This window comes from Plenodomus lingam (assembly GCF_022343315.1).
Source record: "Plenodomus lingam strain CAN1 chromosome Unknown contig_18, whole genome shotgun sequence".
NCBI classification, from domain to species: domain Eukaryota; kingdom Fungi; phylum Ascomycota; class Dothideomycetes; order Pleosporales; family Leptosphaeriaceae; genus Plenodomus; species Plenodomus lingam.
Genome location: NW_027093935.1, coordinates 1046637 through 1063876, shown reverse-complemented (window position 1 = coordinate 1063876; position 17240 = coordinate 1046637). Strand labels below are relative to the sequence as shown.

General features: G+C 49.6%; 7 protein-coding genes across 7 annotated transcripts; 4 read left to right on the top strand and 3 right to left on the bottom strand.

Annotated features, from left to right (window-relative positions):
* Positions 1-307: 307 nt before the first annotated feature.
* Positions 308-3240, bottom strand: IAQ61_003789 (uncharacterized protein; the record flags this gene model as incomplete). Its single annotated transcript, XM_003837307.2, has 5 exons — positions 308-2500; positions 2560-2635; positions 2987-3021; positions 3142-3186; positions 3238-3240. The coding sequence occupies 5 exons, from the start codon at positions 3238-3240 to the stop codon at positions 308-310; spliced, it is 2352 nt and encodes a 783-aa protein (XP_003837355.2).
* A 297-nt stretch (positions 3241-3537) lies between these two features.
* Positions 3538-4404, top strand: IAQ61_003788 (uncharacterized protein; the record flags this gene model as incomplete). The annotated part of the gene is made up of 1 exon (XM_003837306.2): positions 3538-4404. The coding sequence occupies one exon, from the start codon at positions 3538-3540 to the stop codon at positions 4402-4404; it is 867 nt and encodes a 288-aa protein (XP_003837354.1).
* An 872-nt stretch (positions 4405-5276) lies between these two features.
* Positions 5277-7001, bottom strand: IAQ61_003787 (uncharacterized protein; the record flags this gene model as incomplete). Its single annotated transcript, XM_003837305.2, has 2 exons — positions 5277-5639; positions 5691-7001. The coding sequence occupies 2 exons, from the start codon at positions 6999-7001 to the stop codon at positions 5277-5279; spliced, it is 1674 nt and encodes a 557-aa protein (XP_003837353.2).
* A 1148-nt stretch (positions 7002-8149) lies between these two features.
* On the top strand, positions 8150-8392 carry IAQ61_003786 (uncharacterized protein; the record flags this gene model as incomplete). The annotated part of the gene is made up of 1 exon (XM_066096094.1): positions 8150-8392. One exon carries the CDS (start codon positions 8150-8152, stop codon positions 8390-8392), a length of 243 nt encoding a protein of 80 aa, XP_065953970.1.
* Positions 8393-10711: 2319 nt separating this feature from the next.
* Positions 10712-11035, top strand: IAQ61_003785 (uncharacterized protein; the record flags this gene model as incomplete). The annotated part of the gene is made up of 1 exon (XM_003837303.2): positions 10712-11035. One exon carries the CDS (start codon positions 10712-10714, stop codon positions 11033-11035), a length of 324 nt encoding a protein of 107 aa, XP_003837351.2.
* A 2200-nt stretch (positions 11036-13235) lies between these two features.
* On the top strand, positions 13236-13544 carry IAQ61_003784 (uncharacterized protein; the record flags this gene model as incomplete). Its single annotated transcript, XM_003837302.2, has 1 exon — positions 13236-13544. The coding sequence occupies one exon, from the start codon at positions 13236-13238 to the stop codon at positions 13542-13544; it is 309 nt and encodes a 102-aa protein (XP_003837350.2).
* Positions 13545-14727: 1183 nt separating this feature from the next.
* Positions 14728-16579, bottom strand: IAQ61_003782 (uncharacterized protein). Its single transcript, XM_003837301.2, has 3 exons — positions 16392-16579; positions 15130-16339; positions 14728-15077 (listed from the first exon to the last, which is right to left on the bottom strand). The coding sequence occupies exons 1-3, from the start codon at positions 16536-16538 to the stop codon at positions 14935-14937; spliced, it is 1500 nt and encodes a 499-aa protein (XP_003837349.1). The 5' UTR covers positions 16539-16579; the 3' UTR covers positions 14728-14934.
* Between the last annotated feature and the right edge of the window lie 661 nt (positions 16580-17240).

Here is a 17240-nt window from a genome sequence, read left to right as displayed (position 1 = left end):
ACCGGTATGACAACGTGGATTTGCACGTGTTTCCATCCCGTCCGGCTTCATTGACCATCGTGCCTACACTTCCCAGCCAGCTCAGCTGCATAAACTCTCCACACCACCAAAACGATTCCCAACTCATGCCATTGCACCCGGGGCATCGCAACGAGACTGCAATCTTCACAGCAACTTATCCAGTCCATTCTGCATTCACAAGCGGGCCTCACGCCGTTGTCTCAAGAAACTGCAAACCCGCATAGCTAACATGGCCAACACCACACCAACACTCACCCGCATCACTCCCCTCACACCCACCCACAATCTACCCCTTCCCACCCTCTCCCCTCTCCCCAAACTCCACCAAACCCTCCATCTCAAACGCCCCACCAGATCCCCCCCGCCTCCCCTGTCCCACAGCCCGAACGCCCAGCAAACCCCCCCTACGCTCCTTGCGCGGAAAAAGATGCGTATTATACGTATGCAGCCTAGATCCCCCGGGACTGAAGCTCCGCGCATGGGTCTCAGTAAGCGGTAGAGGTGGGGGTAAAGGTAAATCCTCCCTCGAGCCTTCATGCGAGACGTTTCCGATTGCGGCGCGGATGTTGGCTTTGGATACGATGCGTGTGACACTGCGGGAGTCTTGTTGGGGAGTTTGGGGGGCTTGGGATGGGCTGGTCTGGCTGCGGGGATGGTGTATGCGGTCGGGGCTTTTGGGGGGGACGGGGGGGCGGGAGATGTCGTTGTCGTTGTTGTCGTTGTCGTCCTCGAAACCGGGCCAGGGGACTTTTTTGGGGGCTGGTGCGGGGTGGGCTACTCGTAGGGGGCCGTTGTAGGCTGTTGGTTTGATGGGGATGGGGAGACGTGTTGGTCGGGGTGTGCGGCTGGTGTCTTTGCGGGTGGTGTGGAGTTTGGTGAGGGAGATTTCGTCGGCGTATCCGTTGCCTTCGTAACTGGGTGAACGCATGTGAACGAGAGACTGCTGTGGACGTATTGATGGCTGCGGTAACGGCCAGTTTGCAGACTGTTCGGTATGCTGCTTTTCCTCTTGCATCAGGTGTAGGATGGTGCCTGGCTGGTTCTTCGGCTGACGCTCAGTGTTCTCCCTAGGCACAAGCGACTGTAGACCCCCGATGCGTTCTGGAGATCCCTGGATGAAGGGGTTCGCATTGCGGATGGAGGTGTAGACACTTAATTCAGAGACCCTGCGGTTTGTCTCAGGACGGGGCCAGGGCGTGATGACCACGGTGCTGGAGGAATCCAAAGAATTACATCGCTCGCGTCCTGGGCTTTGCTGATTCTTTTCTACTGACTGCGGAGGGCTGGGTGGATCGTCGTCTGGGAAGTAGAGCTGGCGTGTGACACCATGCAGTGGACTCTTTGGCGTCTCCCGCAACAACTGCTTCGATACCGTATGCGAGATTGAACGCTTGATGCTATCGTAGGTACGTTTGATAGGACTGCCGCTTTCTTTGTGCGACAGCTCGTGTTCTGACTGAACATTTGGCCAGCCAGTGTTGGTCTCGCTGCGTACACCCTCATACTGCACGATCTGAGGCTGTGAGCTTTGTACTTCTCCTAGCTTCTCCAGAGCCTTCCTCGCATCAGCTCGAACACGCTGCTCCGCCAACCACACCTCCATCTTGATCTTGAACTTGGGGCGCTCGACCAGCCCACCATACTGCGGATACACATTGCGGAGTTCCTTTTCCGTTTCATCGTAGTGCTTCTTCGTCAGCATACCCGGGCCATTCAAGCGCCTAGCGAACGCAGCGCTATTGCTTTCAAACACCTTCTTGGGAACCGACACCATGCGAAACGGCGTGGGCGACAACAACTCGGTCTTTGTCACGCCAATATTGTCCTCTGGGAACGCAAGACGAGACGGACACCTGCTCTCGACAAACAGAGCCAGACGACCATAAAAGCGTCGTCCTTTGACGTCATACGAAGCACGCACCGCATTTACAATCGGCACAAACACGGTTTCCCAAGCTTTGGCAGCAGCCTGGAGTTCAAAGTAGCGGAAGCCAAAGACGTTGCGCTTTTTGCCAATCTTGAACTCTTGCAGCAGCCACGCGTACAAGTGCTTCTCGTAGTTTTCACTCGGCCAGCCGCTCTTGTCGATGACGCCGTAGGTGCTGCTGTCAGGATTGTACTCGAGACTGTACCTGTCCGCGCGGGCGTCGTAGCGCATCGTGCCTTCGTCGAAGCGGGAGTAAAAGGACAATATCTCCGTGCGCGTGATACCGGTCTCTGAAGCATTCTTCTTGATCCAAGTTGCGCGTGGCAGCGAGTCAGGCCATAGTAGTAAGATGGAGTCGCGGAAGATGGACCATGGCCTGAGGAAAGCGTCGGTTGCGAGGAAACGCTCTTCTAGCGCGTCGAGGCCTTCGAGCTGTAAGAGATTGAGAGCCCGCCCCAAGTCTGCCGACAGCTTGTCCTTCTCGCTGCGTGCGAAGAACTCACGCAGACCGGTGATCGTGGTCGATGGAGGGCTCGCCATCACGTGTTTTGACTTCAGATAGCTGGTGTGAGCCGGAGAGGAAGAGTGAGGTTACGCGGGTTATGACTTACAGAAAACGGTGCCTCGCAAGTGAGGTTTTCAAGAGCAGAAAGATTTTTGCGAAAAACAGCTGCTGTCTTGATTCGACTTTATTGGCAGTGGATGTGGGTGTAGACTACGTCGTGCGCCGTACGGTAAAGACGCTTCTCATCCTACGATACTCCGTTGGCAGCCCAGTCTCTGTTCTACGCAACCTGCCCTTGTAATGATAGTCGTCCAGAAACGGTATTAGAGATAGCTTATGTGACTAAAGAAAAGAATACGTGTACTCGTGTCTGCACCGCCCATTGCTCAGATGGTCGATTGCAACGCAAACGACAGTGACGCCGCGCTAGCGAAGCTGCCTCAACAACGATCGCCCATCGTTGCAGCAAACGCTAGGTCAAAGTGACTTGGAGGTCGTCGAACGCGCCTTCATCTCATGGCCAAGGAACTCACAAACTTGGCAAGCTTGAGAGACCGTCTTCGAAGCCCTGGAGAGGGCATTGAGATGGCTACAATATGATGGATGCAAGTCCTCGCTACACGGCGCATCTTCCTCTGGTATGTTTCCGATGATGTACTCGGTGAAGTAACTCAAACATAAAATGGACATGCATTGATTGCCATGGCGGCATCACCGAGTACATCTTCACTGGCTGCCCATACTTCAGTAACCCTTCAACGACAATTGCATGAGATTTTCCTACCATTTTTTCCAGTCAAACCAGGCCAGGGGCAGTAGTTCCGATATAGTTAACCATGCGGTAATACTCTACAATCCGCGTTTCCATATCAGTAAACGGGCTGAGACTGACTTACGATATGTCTCGCAAACAATTGTTGATTCAGCCGAGGACAAATCAAGACCAAGACATGTGACAATGTCGGAAATCTTCAAGAAGTTTGCTCGAGCGTCAAAAAAGCATATAATTCTTGTCAGATTCCATCGCCCCTCGCATCGACGAGAATAAGAACCCCAGATCAATTTCACCACCCACTTCGTCCGCATGGAAGCACCAACCCCCCCAACCACGGGCCAAACACCATCGGCCCTGCTCTTCCAGTCACCGCCATCAGAGCTCTTTGAAGGCGTTGTCTGCCCTCCACCAGAATGGGCTGTCCATGACGAGTCCAATCCCCCGCTCCAACGTAGACATAGCCAATGGATAACCTTACTCTGCGGCACCAAATCCTTCCAGCTCCGCCGCGCCATGTTACAACAACACTCCATCTTCGCGCAACACATGAAGCACAACCCCCACGACACCGAGATTGAGCTAGCAGCCCTAAACGGTGACGAAGAAATGGCAGTACACATAGCCACATATCTCGAAGATCCAGACACATTCCCGTTATTTCGGTCCGCGCAATGGGGCTTCCACTACGCGTTGTATCATCACTTGCAGAAGGCTGCTCGTGCGCTGGAACTTTACGATTTACATGACTGGATCGCGGAGAAGAGATATGTGCGGGCTATCAAGACTGTTGTTGACACGACGATCGAAGAGGTTGAACCAGGTCAATTGCCATCGACGGTGCAGTATGAGGGAGATGCAGAGGTGACTGTGAATATGCTGCAGAAAACGCGGTACTTTCATTTTTGTCCCCGTGCTATCCCCACGCACAGGGTAGAGCGGGACAAACAGAATCGGTGTGGGAGGAAATGTGAGTCACTTCATGAACTTGGACATTCGCATCTGGAAGAGGAGCCGTATGTGGAGATCGTGACGGTGACGAAGAGGGTTGTGTTTGATCCTGAGGTATGCAGAAGGGTGGCTCCTGCAGAGGCAGGAGTTGACGAGTGCGAAGGAGACATTAAACAACATGGATCGTGTCAGGATGTCGAGCCATTTGTGGGAGATTTTATGACATAGTAACTCGCAGGCATGAGTCCCTGAGCGATCAAGAAGGCTCAAAACCGACTATGTTGTATGAAAATGCGATGTGCAGAGTACATTTGCGCTGGACATGAATGTAGGTTCTCTCTTTGCGTCAGGTAATCAAGTGATCAGATACCTTTGACGACTAGAAGTGGCCAACTCTAGCATGACAATAACCACAACTGTGGTATATCTACTCGCTGTTGTTCGCGTTCGTGGGTGAAATGCCTTGTGTGGTGACCTATCCATCATGGATTTCCAAGCTGTCTTCCTTCACTGCGCTGCCGTGTAACTCGGCCGGCGTTGTCTTCCCTCGTCGCAAGCCCTTCCCAACTCTCCTTTCCACGTCGATGCTATGAATAGCGGCCATGGTCGCCGCATGGACGCATAACACGTGACTGTATCGACCCCGGTCTGATCCTGGTGTATATCGTACCAATGTATGCACTAAAGGTATAGTCGGCGTCATGCTATGACCTGAAGGGGAACTGGTACCCAGCAACGATCAAATATGTACCCCAAGCAGCCTTATTGTGACGGACCTGCTCCGATAGCAGCTATAGGTGTGCCGCATGCGACTAGGAACTTTGCCTATTGTATTGTGATTGTTTTTCCCCGCATTTCTTTAGCAGCCATGGCCGGCACTCGAATCGATCATGAGCTTGGACCGAAATTAAAGTACTCTGATTGAGGTGTTGTTCTTGCATTGCGCGCCAACCCGACAGTAGCATTCAATGTATCATGACTCAACCCTTACTTTCGAGAGATGCATCAATCCCTTGCATAATCGATCTTCTCCAAGTTTGCGATGAGATGCGTGGAACTGTACCGATTTTGGTGAGGCACAAGTTTCATGTGCGACTCACTCAATAGTTCCCATCCATACTCAGGCTCGTAGGAAAGTTTGGTGACTCAGGGCTACGATCGGTGAATTTTGGAAAGCTGGATGGTGTAGACACCGTCCTATCGTGCCATTCCTCTCTTTCCTCCTCCGGTGAGGAGAGCTCCAGCAATTTCTGTGGTGATCCATGAGAAAGACCGAGCGTGTCCAATTTCTCCTGCAGAATTCCTATGACAGCCGGATTACCGCCGCGAAATCCCGCAAGAACCTGGGAAAGCGAGTGGATTAGGTCTCGTGGTCCGATACCGAAATGGGATTCGTGATTCATGGAGGGCATAATCATCATGACATCCGCGAGCGAGTTTGCAACGTCGAAAAGCTTTGATTCCTGCAGTGTTGATCAGTATCGGCTCGATGGTGTCTCGCATGTGTATCCTACCATGCCTGGGCCGTGCGCCTCGATGCTCTGTCTGGAGAGGCTACTCAGATTGCTCAAGACAGTTTGGGCAACTTTGGCAGGGAAAGAGAAGGAGAACTCTTCATTCTGGTGCTCGCTGCTCATCTTGGTGACGTTCAGCGCGTGCTGCCACAAGAATATTCGCATCCATTGCTGGGTCATGGTGATGTCGGCTCGCTGAAGTTCATTCTCCAGACTCAGGGACGCCTCATCGCAACTGAGTTGCTTTTGGGCAAGAGTAAGTGCATTGCGAGCTGTGCCAGGATCGGCGGTGATTGTGACGTCCAGAATATTGAAGAGACGGCAGAGCTGCACGAATGCAGGCGTGACAGATCCATCGTTGAGGTTCTCCAGAGGGGCCAGATCCGGAGCCCGCTTCAACATGGTTGGTACATCATGTTGCAGGGAATGTGCCCTCTCCGTGATAAACAATAGCCAGTATATCCTCAAGGCATGTTGCGTTTGCTCAGGCGTCATACTCTTGTAGTACAATGTCTTGTGCAAACCGACCATGTGTGCTTTCGTGATGGCTTCTCCAAGTAGAACCGTAGAGACGTGCATGCGGCCGACATTGGCAGAGTATACGTGGAGGAAGAAGCTGCCGAGTAACGAGTAGATTGTGACGTTCTCCATATGGTCTGACTCATTGCGTGCCTTCTTCGCCTCGGATTCAAAAGTGCCAGACGAGACGCGATAGTGACCCTCTACGGGGCTTCCAGGTTGGACGTCGATTGAGAATTGGCTCACTATGGCAGCGCAGATGGCAGTGGCAAGTGCGTACGCTTCCAAATCGTCGGGGTGGGTCAACAGACGAGCTACCAAGGTCTCGGTGTCGACGACAGGCCATATACCGTAACCTCTGGTCTGATATATCTCGAGGTATTGCGAAATGCACGAGATTGATATTCTCTGGGGCTCGCTAGTTACACTCGGGGGAATTGGACTGACTCCATCGGGCCAACCCTTCACCTCCAGATCCGGCTTGCTTAGGGATGGGAAGGGTTCAATGTAGGGGAACTCGGCAGTGACTGGACTTGCAGCGTCGAAACTGGCCTCGCTGTTGCTCCTCGAATCCTCATGAGTGCTCTTGCTCCTCTCCTGGAGTCTTCTGATGGCGGCTTCCGTCGTCCTTCGGGGTCCCTTTGGTCCAGACTTCCCATGGGTCTTGAGATAGGTACACTCCCAGCTTGCTGCTTCACATCGTGAGCAAGGCTGGTTGCCGTCACAGCGTACTTTGCGGACAGAACAAGGATCGCATGCTCGTCGAGTTCCCTTCCGCGGCGCCATTGTCATTTTTCAATCTAGGAAAACTAGCTCACGTGTTCCAGGGAGGAAGTGCTCACGCGGCGACGGATTCTGGCTTTCAATTCGTCATGGCACAGCTCGCTTGATATCCGAGGTTCCCAAGGGGTGGCAGGAATGTGGGTCGATGCAGGTACTATGTTACAGACGAAATGGGATTGCCGGGGTGACTTGGGCGACCGAATCAGTATCGATAGCGTCGGCATGCCAACAGTGAAGAGTCGAGTTGTATGTATGTATAGTAGTATGGTAGGGACAGCTTCCAGCCGGGGGGGGGGGAGTGAGGTCAGAGGGCGGAGATGCGTCGTGCGTGCGGCTTGCTTCTCGGACGATCTTGCCTGTTTCGGGCGGGGTGGAGTGTCGGCCAATCACACCTGCGCCGGAACAGGGTCTCCTTTGCGTGCCGATGTTGGGCGGTGCACGGACCACCGATCCCTCTGGACTATCCGAAAATCTTTCCCTGCGAGAAATTTCAGAAAATCGCTCGCTCGCTCAGGCAGCAAGAAGAAACCCGACATCGCGACTCCAAAGCGAGCAAAGGTGAAACCAAGGGAAAAGTCGGTCGCATAACCTGTGTCTCGCTCCAGCCCCTGGGCTTGGGTTGAGATTTACAGTCGGCCCGTCGTGTGCTCTCGGCTACCGGACACCATCAAGAGGGAGCGAGTTGGAAAGCAGCTTTCGTGACTCGACGTCCTGGGAGTCAGCTTACCAGGTATATGGTAGAATACAGTCTAGGAAAATTAGACGCAGCTCTGAGATGGATCATCATCCTACACCTAGCATGTCCGTGTTTCTTCGGCTACACGCGGGTAGAAAATGGCAACAGAACGAGCGTGGAATCGTTGCGACAACACAGCATATAAAAAACATCACAATCCGAATACATGCGATCGAACGGGAGATGCAATCAAGGCCCCCAGCTCTAACCCCTCACCATCTCTCTGTCATCCTGCGCCCGGATACTTACACAAACACGGTCTTATATCAAATCATTGCGGACGCGGAGGGAAAAAAGAGTGGGACTGGACCCTGCGGCTGAACAATGGAAGCTGTGACGAAGCTTCCATCGGTCTTCCATCGCCAGCCCTATACCATAACCAGTCATCCTGCTGTCCACTCAGCTCCTCATACACCCGAATATGCGCCAATTATCGCGCAGAGGCTGTAGAGAAACAACAGCTGACAAAGAGGTTAACGAAGAGGAATCTTTTAGCAATTCGTATCAATTATTCACGCAATTGACGCAGTCTAGCTTGGAGTATCAACCAAAGCCTGCACGTCCTGTCTTGCACCCATCCAGGTGGAGTGACCCTGAGCTTCCCAAACTACAGGTTCAAAATAAGACTACTGGCACATTTACAGGCTGCAAAATTCTCAAGTAGGAGAAGAAAAATGATTTTTTGATGTTGATGTTAAATCACGTGAGAGAGCTCACATCACTAACATCACGTGACACACCAAATCCGTCAACGCTCACTCAACGACTCGTATTGATCCAGTCACATACGAACTTGCAGCAGATTCCAATAGTGCGTAACACTGTACTTCATTATGGCTTACTGCACACCAAGATCATCGTCTCCCACTCTCTATGCACTCAAGTACGATAGGCGCTATATCAAATTTACTGAATGAAAAAGCTGCTCATTGCTGGAGATTGTATGTTCCGGGTTGTTTCGATATCAATAACCTTGGTGCAGATCACAACGCGGAGTCTACTGGCTGCATTGGCGCCATTAATCGCGAGAGAGAGCCGCTTCTCAAGGCTGACAAATAGGCAGGGACTTGGATACAAACTCATCCCCGTTTCTTGCATCGTTTGTTTATTGCCAAAACATTGTCCTGGCCTCCTTCCTACAGAGATTTCAGGCCCATAAGCACCGATCACCCCGTCCTGCAGGTAATATCATCCGACTCGAGAACTTCCATCTCCAATAGGCAGCACTATGACAGCCGTCGGGAGCTAGTATCCAGGTACCGGTACAGTCATGGCGTCTTTTCCCCACCTCCGAAGCTTGGCTCCGCCGTCCGCAACATTTCATCGTCCTCTTGTAGCTGACCGACCTTCCTCACTGTCGCGCGACTTTGCTCTGGTGCAACCCATTGTGCTACCGCGAAATGGTACATAAGCATCCCGAGACAAGTAAAGGCAAGCTGTTCGCGTCAACCCACTCACAAATCTTCACCATCGGCGTTATCACTGGTTAATGAAACTCTCATCATGACAGTCAATCGTAGATTCCTCATGCTCATGCGACCAACATCTCCAATCTACTCGAGCAGCTTGATGTACACTTCCACGTAGTCTGGATCAGTCGTGAATGTCTGCGTGGTCTTGAGCTCGAAAGCATGCCTCGCGAAGAAGTAGGATCGTGCTTCATAACGAGTGTAGTGTTCAATACCGCTAAAGATGGTGAGTGCTTCCAGACTAGTACGCCTATTGACTCCAAGGCTACTCTGGCTCCCGAATCTTTTTGAGGTGGCATTGACGAATGATCACGAATCATGACGTTGCCGTAGCTGTTGTGCGGTCTATTGCAAATTTCCCAAGTACCCTACCAATTTCAGTAAGTGGAGAGTAAAGCTGCAAAGAATCCGACGGGTTTGCTGTTGCCGCGAACGCGTTTCATAGGTACCATCGCTTGTGCTGCCCTCTGACTCTTAGCTAGCGATTTTGACACCAGATATCTTTAAGCGGTACCTACCGTACCGATAGAATTTGCAAGAGTTGTAGTAGTTGACAGTTCCAATACTTCTTGCATGTGTTAGCACACAACGCCTACCCATGCACCATGATGAGCTGTCTGTATTACCTTGTTCCAAGGTTTGAGGCGACACAGTTCACGTGATTTGCTGCAGAACGGCTGAGCACTGTACGTTATATACAGCGTGCGGACGTATGAGGAGTATAACGTCAATCACAGAGCCCTCCACATTTAGCTCAAACTTACCAACAGTTGCTGAATTGACTCATTGTACAGTAAGGTAGCCTTCAGTACCCCACACAGACTCCAGAGTCGCTCCTCATCTCGATCACTCTACTAATTGTGTGGAACATGTGCACATGGTGTGTAATTTCCAAGAACCTGTTCTATCCTTAACTCTGCGTCACTAACCCATCAAGATTATTTTTGCTTGAGAACCCCTTCGGTAGCTGCAAATTACGCCTGCTTCCTCCATCACCGTCTGCCATCTCCGTCCCCCGCCCACTCGAAGAACGGCGAAACATATCTGTCGGCCCTTCCATTTGTGCCAATATCCGCAAAGTAGGAGACCTAAAATCCCTTTGCGAAGTAGAAAGCATAGAAACTGGCGCATTTATACGAGCAACTCTCGTCTACATTGATGACCACGGTAAAACATGGTTTGGTCAGACAGCTGACAAGAGGACGTATGATTTGACTGTCGAGGATTTAAATCGACTCCTGGAACCAGTCCCACACGAAAAGATATATCCGCTGAAGACTGCTACTCTATCAGTAGTATCGGAGGAAAATCTAAGCAGGCCCTATATCAAGTGACCTAAATTGTTGTTTCTTGATGACGAGGAAGCGGCAAAGCTCCTACCCCGAATACTACTTGAAGAAGCAGAGATCTTACAGTTCCTCGAACAAAATCCTCATCCAAATATTATCAGGTCCTACGGCTGCACCGTTGAGCGCGGTCAAATTACTGGTATCGCCCTTGACAAGTACAGTGTCATGTTACAATACCGCCGCGAGCATGTTCCACATCCTCTTGATATTGGGGCTTGCATGCGCGGTATCCGTGCGGGTATAAAGCACCTTCATTCTCTTGGACTTGCGCACAACGATCTCAATCCAGCGAACATTGCTATGGATGGCTACGACAACTCAATCATTCTAGACTTTGGGTCTTGCAAAAGGTTTGGTGAGAACCTCCTTTCAGGAGGTACATATGGTAGGGTAGACGAGGATTACACTTCATCAGCTCCACACCACGATGAAGTCGCTATCGGAAAAATAGAGGCATGGCTCAAAGCACCAGTGACAGATGAGGCATGAAGAATTGCTTTGCACGCAAGTGTTGTGTTGCCCGTGGGCTGCTTATATGTTGAAACCTATTCGTGTAGCTTCTAGAAGCGTCCCGATAGGTAGATCCTAGTTAAAATCCAAGAAGCGCTTTGTGGGCTCAAGTACAGACTTCTGTGCATGCCCCCTCCTTAATCCCTCTTTCCAAAATCGTTGCCATCGATTTGCGCAAACTGTGAGCAATTCGTAGTGTGTTCAAGACGTCGGTTTGGGTTGCTGTCAGACATCCGGCAGGTTGATATCCCGCAATCGTCTCTGTGAATCTCTGTTCGCGTCCTTCTACGGCCCTGTGCATCGTAATAGACGACAATCACAGTCATCATCGTGCACCTCCCTTGATGTTAATGAGATGCGCTGTAATGGAACATGTATTACTCACATTTTTGATAGGACTGCACTGTAAATGTGCAAAAAGTTCTTGGAAGCTTTCCCGAGGCATGTGCAGTCAGACACTTACTATGTATGTAAGATTCAAATGGCACTTAGGTTACATATCTAGCCCTGCTTTTACGGTACGACATGACACGTCGCATGTTACCCCTTGCCATTGATCCCAATTGGGCAATCACATTGCGGGATGATATAGCCACGCGCTTTGGTCACCTATGAGACCTACATTCAAGTATATCACATCCTCACACAGTGCTCACGGAGTATGTCCTATGACTCGACCGGTCACAAATCACTCTCTTGTATTTCACGCTTGTCACGCAAGCAACGGACAAACCTATCATGAACAGGATGGGCCTCAGTCTTCCATTTAGCCTCCGGGTATTCCAAGCTCAAGCACCGGGAAGAAGTTGTGTTGAGTGAAGCAAGAGCAGACATTGGTTTTCATAAGAACTCACAGTTGCATGAGTATTACCAAAGTGTATAGGTTGGTACCATAGTGTTCCCACCATCTCATTTGTTCAGCAAAATCCTCTTCCCCTTTCTCATCTCGTTTTTCAACTCTCTGCTTCATCCATGAGTTGTCATGGCCCTCCTTTACTCCCTATCGCATACAAATCTATGATAGAGCGCCCTCCCCATCCCAAAAATGCCCTTCAAAATCTTCACTATGATTATGGCCAGAGTCAATGTCCGCTTCGACGTATTTATGCTCCTCATCTCAATGATCCTATTATATGGCTACGATGTTCCCCATACATCTTTATGTACCAATAGATTCTTCCGTAATCTTGCCCACTAATCGTGTATCCTATTACCATGTATGAGTAATCTCTCTTAATCGAATTCCAGCCGGAAAGCCTGCCGTCAGTAGCTATCAAAGGTAGCTTGCATTGTGCAGGACCTCTGTTTTAAAATTGCGTGCTTTGATATGGGTTATCACTGCCCTCATCATCTAATTTATGATTATCATTCTTAGGGGCATGTCTCGACGAAACCGCTGAACTCGAGTGCGCTTCTACTTTTGGAGGCTTCAAGGAGACCTTTGTTGTTCGCGTATTGCAAATCACCGCCTGCAAAAATACTACTTCTACTGTATCTTACCTTCGTTTTTTAGCCTTCTAGCTCTACAATACAAGGCTTTAAAAGGTAGTAATAGAGTTACAGGAAGCATTTCTTTGCAACAGCTATCATATAATCAATTAAACCAATTATCCATTTACCAAATCATCCGTTAGCTCCAGGCTGGTTGTCGGCACGACGTACCTACCAGTAACGCCGAGCTTCACTCGCCACCGTGCTGCCCAGCTGTGGGCTAGCTGTTTCACCTAATCATAACCACCTTACGCTGCAATAAGCGCCATACGACAATCTCAGTGGAGTGACTCCAGAAGTAAAGCAGTTGCAATAATCTAACAGTCAGAAAATCACTTACAGTTCTATCTTGAGAGTCAACGTGCAGTATTGCACTCAGCATCTTCCACAATGAGCCATGCACCTCCACCTCCGCCTCTACCTCCGCACTTGTTCAGATCACAAAGGCCGGCGAGTATAGTACCCCCACCACCTCCAGTGTCTTCTGGAGCGTTTGAGCCTATACACAAAGAACACTACTGACAGTTCCTCAAGGACACGAAAGCAAATATGCCTGGTGAACCTTTCCAGCCATTCCATACGCTCTTCTACGGTTCACTTATGGATCCTGAAGTCCTCCAAGCAATTTCTTGATCTTCCGGAACTCCCGACTACAAAGCCTGCTACTATTTCTGCATTCCGGATTAAAATGTGGGGCATATACCCAACATTGATACCTAGCCACGGTGGAAGCGTGACTGGGACTGTGTGGAAGGTGACCTCGGAAGCCCACTTCGACCGTTTAGCAGCTTACGAGACTGCTGCTTACAGATGGGACGAGTGTGATGCAGTTTTAGAAGATGGAGAGATTCTCGGGAACTGTCGGACGTTCTGCTGGGCAGGGGAACCAGATAGCAAGGAACTTGAAAAGGGTAGTTTCGATCTAGAACGCTATCAGAAATACTTCAAGCCTTCCGTCACTAGGCGGCGGACGCCAGTGCCGTCAAGCACGGTTTAAAATGGTGGATACAGTGCTTAATATACGCTTCTCTTAAGCAGGACAAATATGATTCGAAACTTCTTCTGCGCTGTTAATCTATGCGGCTATGTTTTCGAAAAGTCGTAATCTGCCTCTTCCTTGTAATATTCACCGAATTTGTTTACTTTCTTGCTAGTTTATATTACGAACTGTCCGGTAATGCCCGGACTGCAGTCAGACGACACATTGCGGCGTGGAATAGCCACGCGCTTTGTCCGACTATGTCACATACATCCACATGTATGTTGAATCCTGGTACAGCAGCCTACACTACTAAGATTAAAGGCCCATATTTCCATGACTTCTCGTTAGCCACTACTCTTTGCAGTAGAATATCGTAGACAGGATTTCATGCACTTTAACAAAGATCCTAGGCTTAGAAATAGAAAAATGTAGTATTGTCACTGTAAAGAACTTAAGAAGGTTAATAAAGTGTAATGTACGATAGGTGTTTGTGGTGGAATAACGAAGTCTAGGAGTAATTTTAGCAAATCAATCATTATATTAAAACTATTAGAATAGAGCTCTATGTAGACAGCTCCTGCTTAGCTATTAACAAGATTAACAATTAATATACCTATCTTGATACCCACTCATTGTCTGCTAGGAATGTAGCGTTCTGGGTTGTATAAGCTAGCAGGACTTATTAATAACTTAGCAGTAGATCTACTAACAATTAATAGATTAATAAGGCAGTTTTAAGGTGCTGCTTTAAAATTTTGTTTAAAAAAAAGATCTGCACAGTTATTCTATCAACAACCTTCACAAACGTGCTAAAAATAACCATTTTTCTCGCCATTAAGTCCAAGCATCTTCCTCGAACCAGACCTCGAACATGGCAAAAAAAATAACCCTGGAGTATCTGAACAATGCCAGACGAATGCTGATGAGAGTGGGACTCGAACCCACGCCACTTTCGTGACCAGGAATAATGTGTTAAGATAACCTTAACCTGGCGCCATAACCAACTCGGCCATCTCACCATATGATGTTTTGATGAAGTTTCAGACAAATTATTGGGATATAACGCTACTAAAGGTCCGGTGAAAGCATGCTGGGAGGGGGATATGGTATATCTGGGTGAGGGGCATGATGGGGTGAGGGGTAAAAGAATTTTCACAAGCGGACCGGCGATCTTCGGCGACATTATCATAGAGGACTCCTACTCTACGCAGCACATAGTAGTTCTGATATTTAGAGACTCATAGAAATTATTGGACAATATTGACTTGCTAGAACATGAGACTGATTGATATTTCTAATAGAAAAATGGGCATGCATATTGCGCTACGCTTATAGACACACTGTCGACGACTAGACATGAAGACCTGTATATAAAAATCCGATCGTTGATATTTCGGAACAATGTTCATAATTTACTCCTGATGGCCAATGGCTCTGGCCTCCACATTTCATTGAGCAGTCGACTGGCATTAACCATCTCCGGCCGACATTGATCAAGCGACGTGATTCCCAGCAATCGCATACCCGTCTGAAGCTCCTCTGCAAGTACTGTTGGACATTAGTCTCATATCCTTTGTCCTTTTTCACGTGAAAAACTTACTGTCAACGCATCGTTCCACTCCCTTCGCCCCGTACGCGCCAAGTGCATACAGGAATGGCCTTCCGACACCCACCGCGGTCGCTCCTAGACAAAGAGCTTTCAATACATCGTTTCCATCCCTCAGCCCACCGTCGACGAAAATCTCGAGCTTCCCAAGTACTTCTGGGGAATACGTTCGAATCTCCAATAGGGTCATGAGCGCACTAGGTGCAGTGTGTAACTGGCGTCCACCGTGATTGCTGAGCAGTATACCATCACACCCATACTGCATCGCTAGTTTGGCATCCTCTGCACATTGGATACCCTTCAGTACGATGGGACCTGTCCACTCTTTACGAACCCATTCGAGATCTTCCCACGTGGTATACGGACTCAATTGACCTTGCACTGGTCGGCCGCCCATCGCTGGTGCAAAGTCGTTGTCACCACCGGCCTCGAAGCCTGCTGTGCTCTGCTCTTCGATGCCAACCGCTAGAGCTTCTTCCGCTTGTAGAGATCGATCTGCAGTGCGCTTCCCAAGCACGGGTGTATCGACTGTGATCCAAAGACCCTTGTAACCGGCGCGCTTTGCAATGTTCATGAGCTCAATGGCCTTCTTCCGGTCTACAGGCATGTAGAACTGGAAGAAGAGTTTAGTAGGACTTCCATTCTTGAGTCTCGCCTGTTCGTCGACGTAGCTTTGCATGATTTGCTTGCTACTCTTTGTACTCGCTGTACTAACAACGACGTGAGCACCTTTACGAACAGCACCTACGATGAGTTCAGGCTCTGCACCAGGATGTATCGCGCCGAGAGTGCCCATTGGCGAAATGTAGAAGGGATGCGGTGAGCTGTAGCCAAAGATCTTTCGTCGTGTGTCTACATCGCCTACATTGCGCATGACCCGGGGACGAAAGGTGATGCGCTCCCAGTCGTCGAGGTTGCCTCTCAATGATGCGCCTGTATTGGCTGATCCTGAGGCATAGATATATGACTTGTGCGGCAACGCTACTTTTGCTGCTTTTTCAAAGTCTGTCGTCGAGACACAGAGACTGACATGTGGGACCTCATTGGACGGCTCAGCGTCAGAAGGGCCTGTTGTCGTTTCCGGCTTTGGCTGTCGCAGGTTACCAAAAGTGTTTGGATCTATTGGTCCAAGGTCTGCATCGGGTGGTAGGTGATCCTTGAGGTAATCAAGAGAGTGGTATTTCTTGTACTCTGTCGTTGCATCCTGTACTTGATCAGCCAAACTTCTGTAGTTTGATAACCTCCTAACTACTTACCGTGCCGGCGTTGCGTAGTATGATCGCCGCACCACCAGGATGCTTTGACAAGAAACTGGTGACGTCATACGCCTTGGTCTCTACTACGATCCAGCAGCTATTTTTGTCAGCATGCTTTGCAACCTCCGCTCCATCGAGGTATGCCATTTTCGATATCCGATATGGGCATTCGAGATTGGGGAATGCGGAGGCCAATTATGGGAGAAGTATTTGAGGGGCAACCGCACTAAACCGAAAATAACTCAACTCGAAGCTCGGGGGAAATGCCGGCAATGAGGCGGGTGAGCAGCTGCCGAGGCAATTCTTTGGCTAACCTCCCTTGTAACTGTTGCTGACTGCACCGAATGCTGCTATCTCTCAAATGTAAGTGTTTATGTAGGGATAGAATGTGGGGACGTATCCTGGTTAGGTGTTCCCCCTGATCGAAGATTAGCTGAGCCGTTGGTGTATCCAGATTTCCGAACTTTTTTCATTTTGGTTTAACTTAGCCAATTTGGTAGATAGATAGTACCGGTAGTAAAGTGATGCCTATCATTCTACACTTCGGCTGTTCTTAACAATGCTACCATACCACGAGTAAGCATCGTCATTGCAAGTTTACACCCAGTTCTCTTATACGACATACTCTGTTTCCGAATCTGTATTCAATTAGAGCAGACATTGACCGATCCATGTAGTCGTGACAGGTTGTCGCTCTCCAGACGTTGGTTTGTGAGCAACATTCTGACAGCGCACAGCAATTTTTACGGGGCTATTATGCCCCATGGCGGCAGTGCAACCTTCGGTATTATGATTTCTGCCGTTGTCAAGGTTCAGGTAGGGTGCCAGTCGCCGCGACCATTCAGATGC

Coding starts and splice junctions, on each gene's coding strand:
- IAQ61_003782 (XM_003837301.2), bottom strand. CDS start 16,538: ATGGCATACCTCGATGGAGCGGAGGTTGCAAAGCATGCTGACAAAAAT. Junction 16,340..16,391: donor TACTACGCAACGCCGGCACG/GTAAGTAGTTAG, acceptor GATCAAGTACAG/GATGCAACGACAGAGTACAA. Junction 15,078..15,129: donor AGTGGAACGATGCGTTGACA/GTAAGTTTTTCA, acceptor AATGTCCAACAG/TACTTGCAGAGGAGCTTCAG.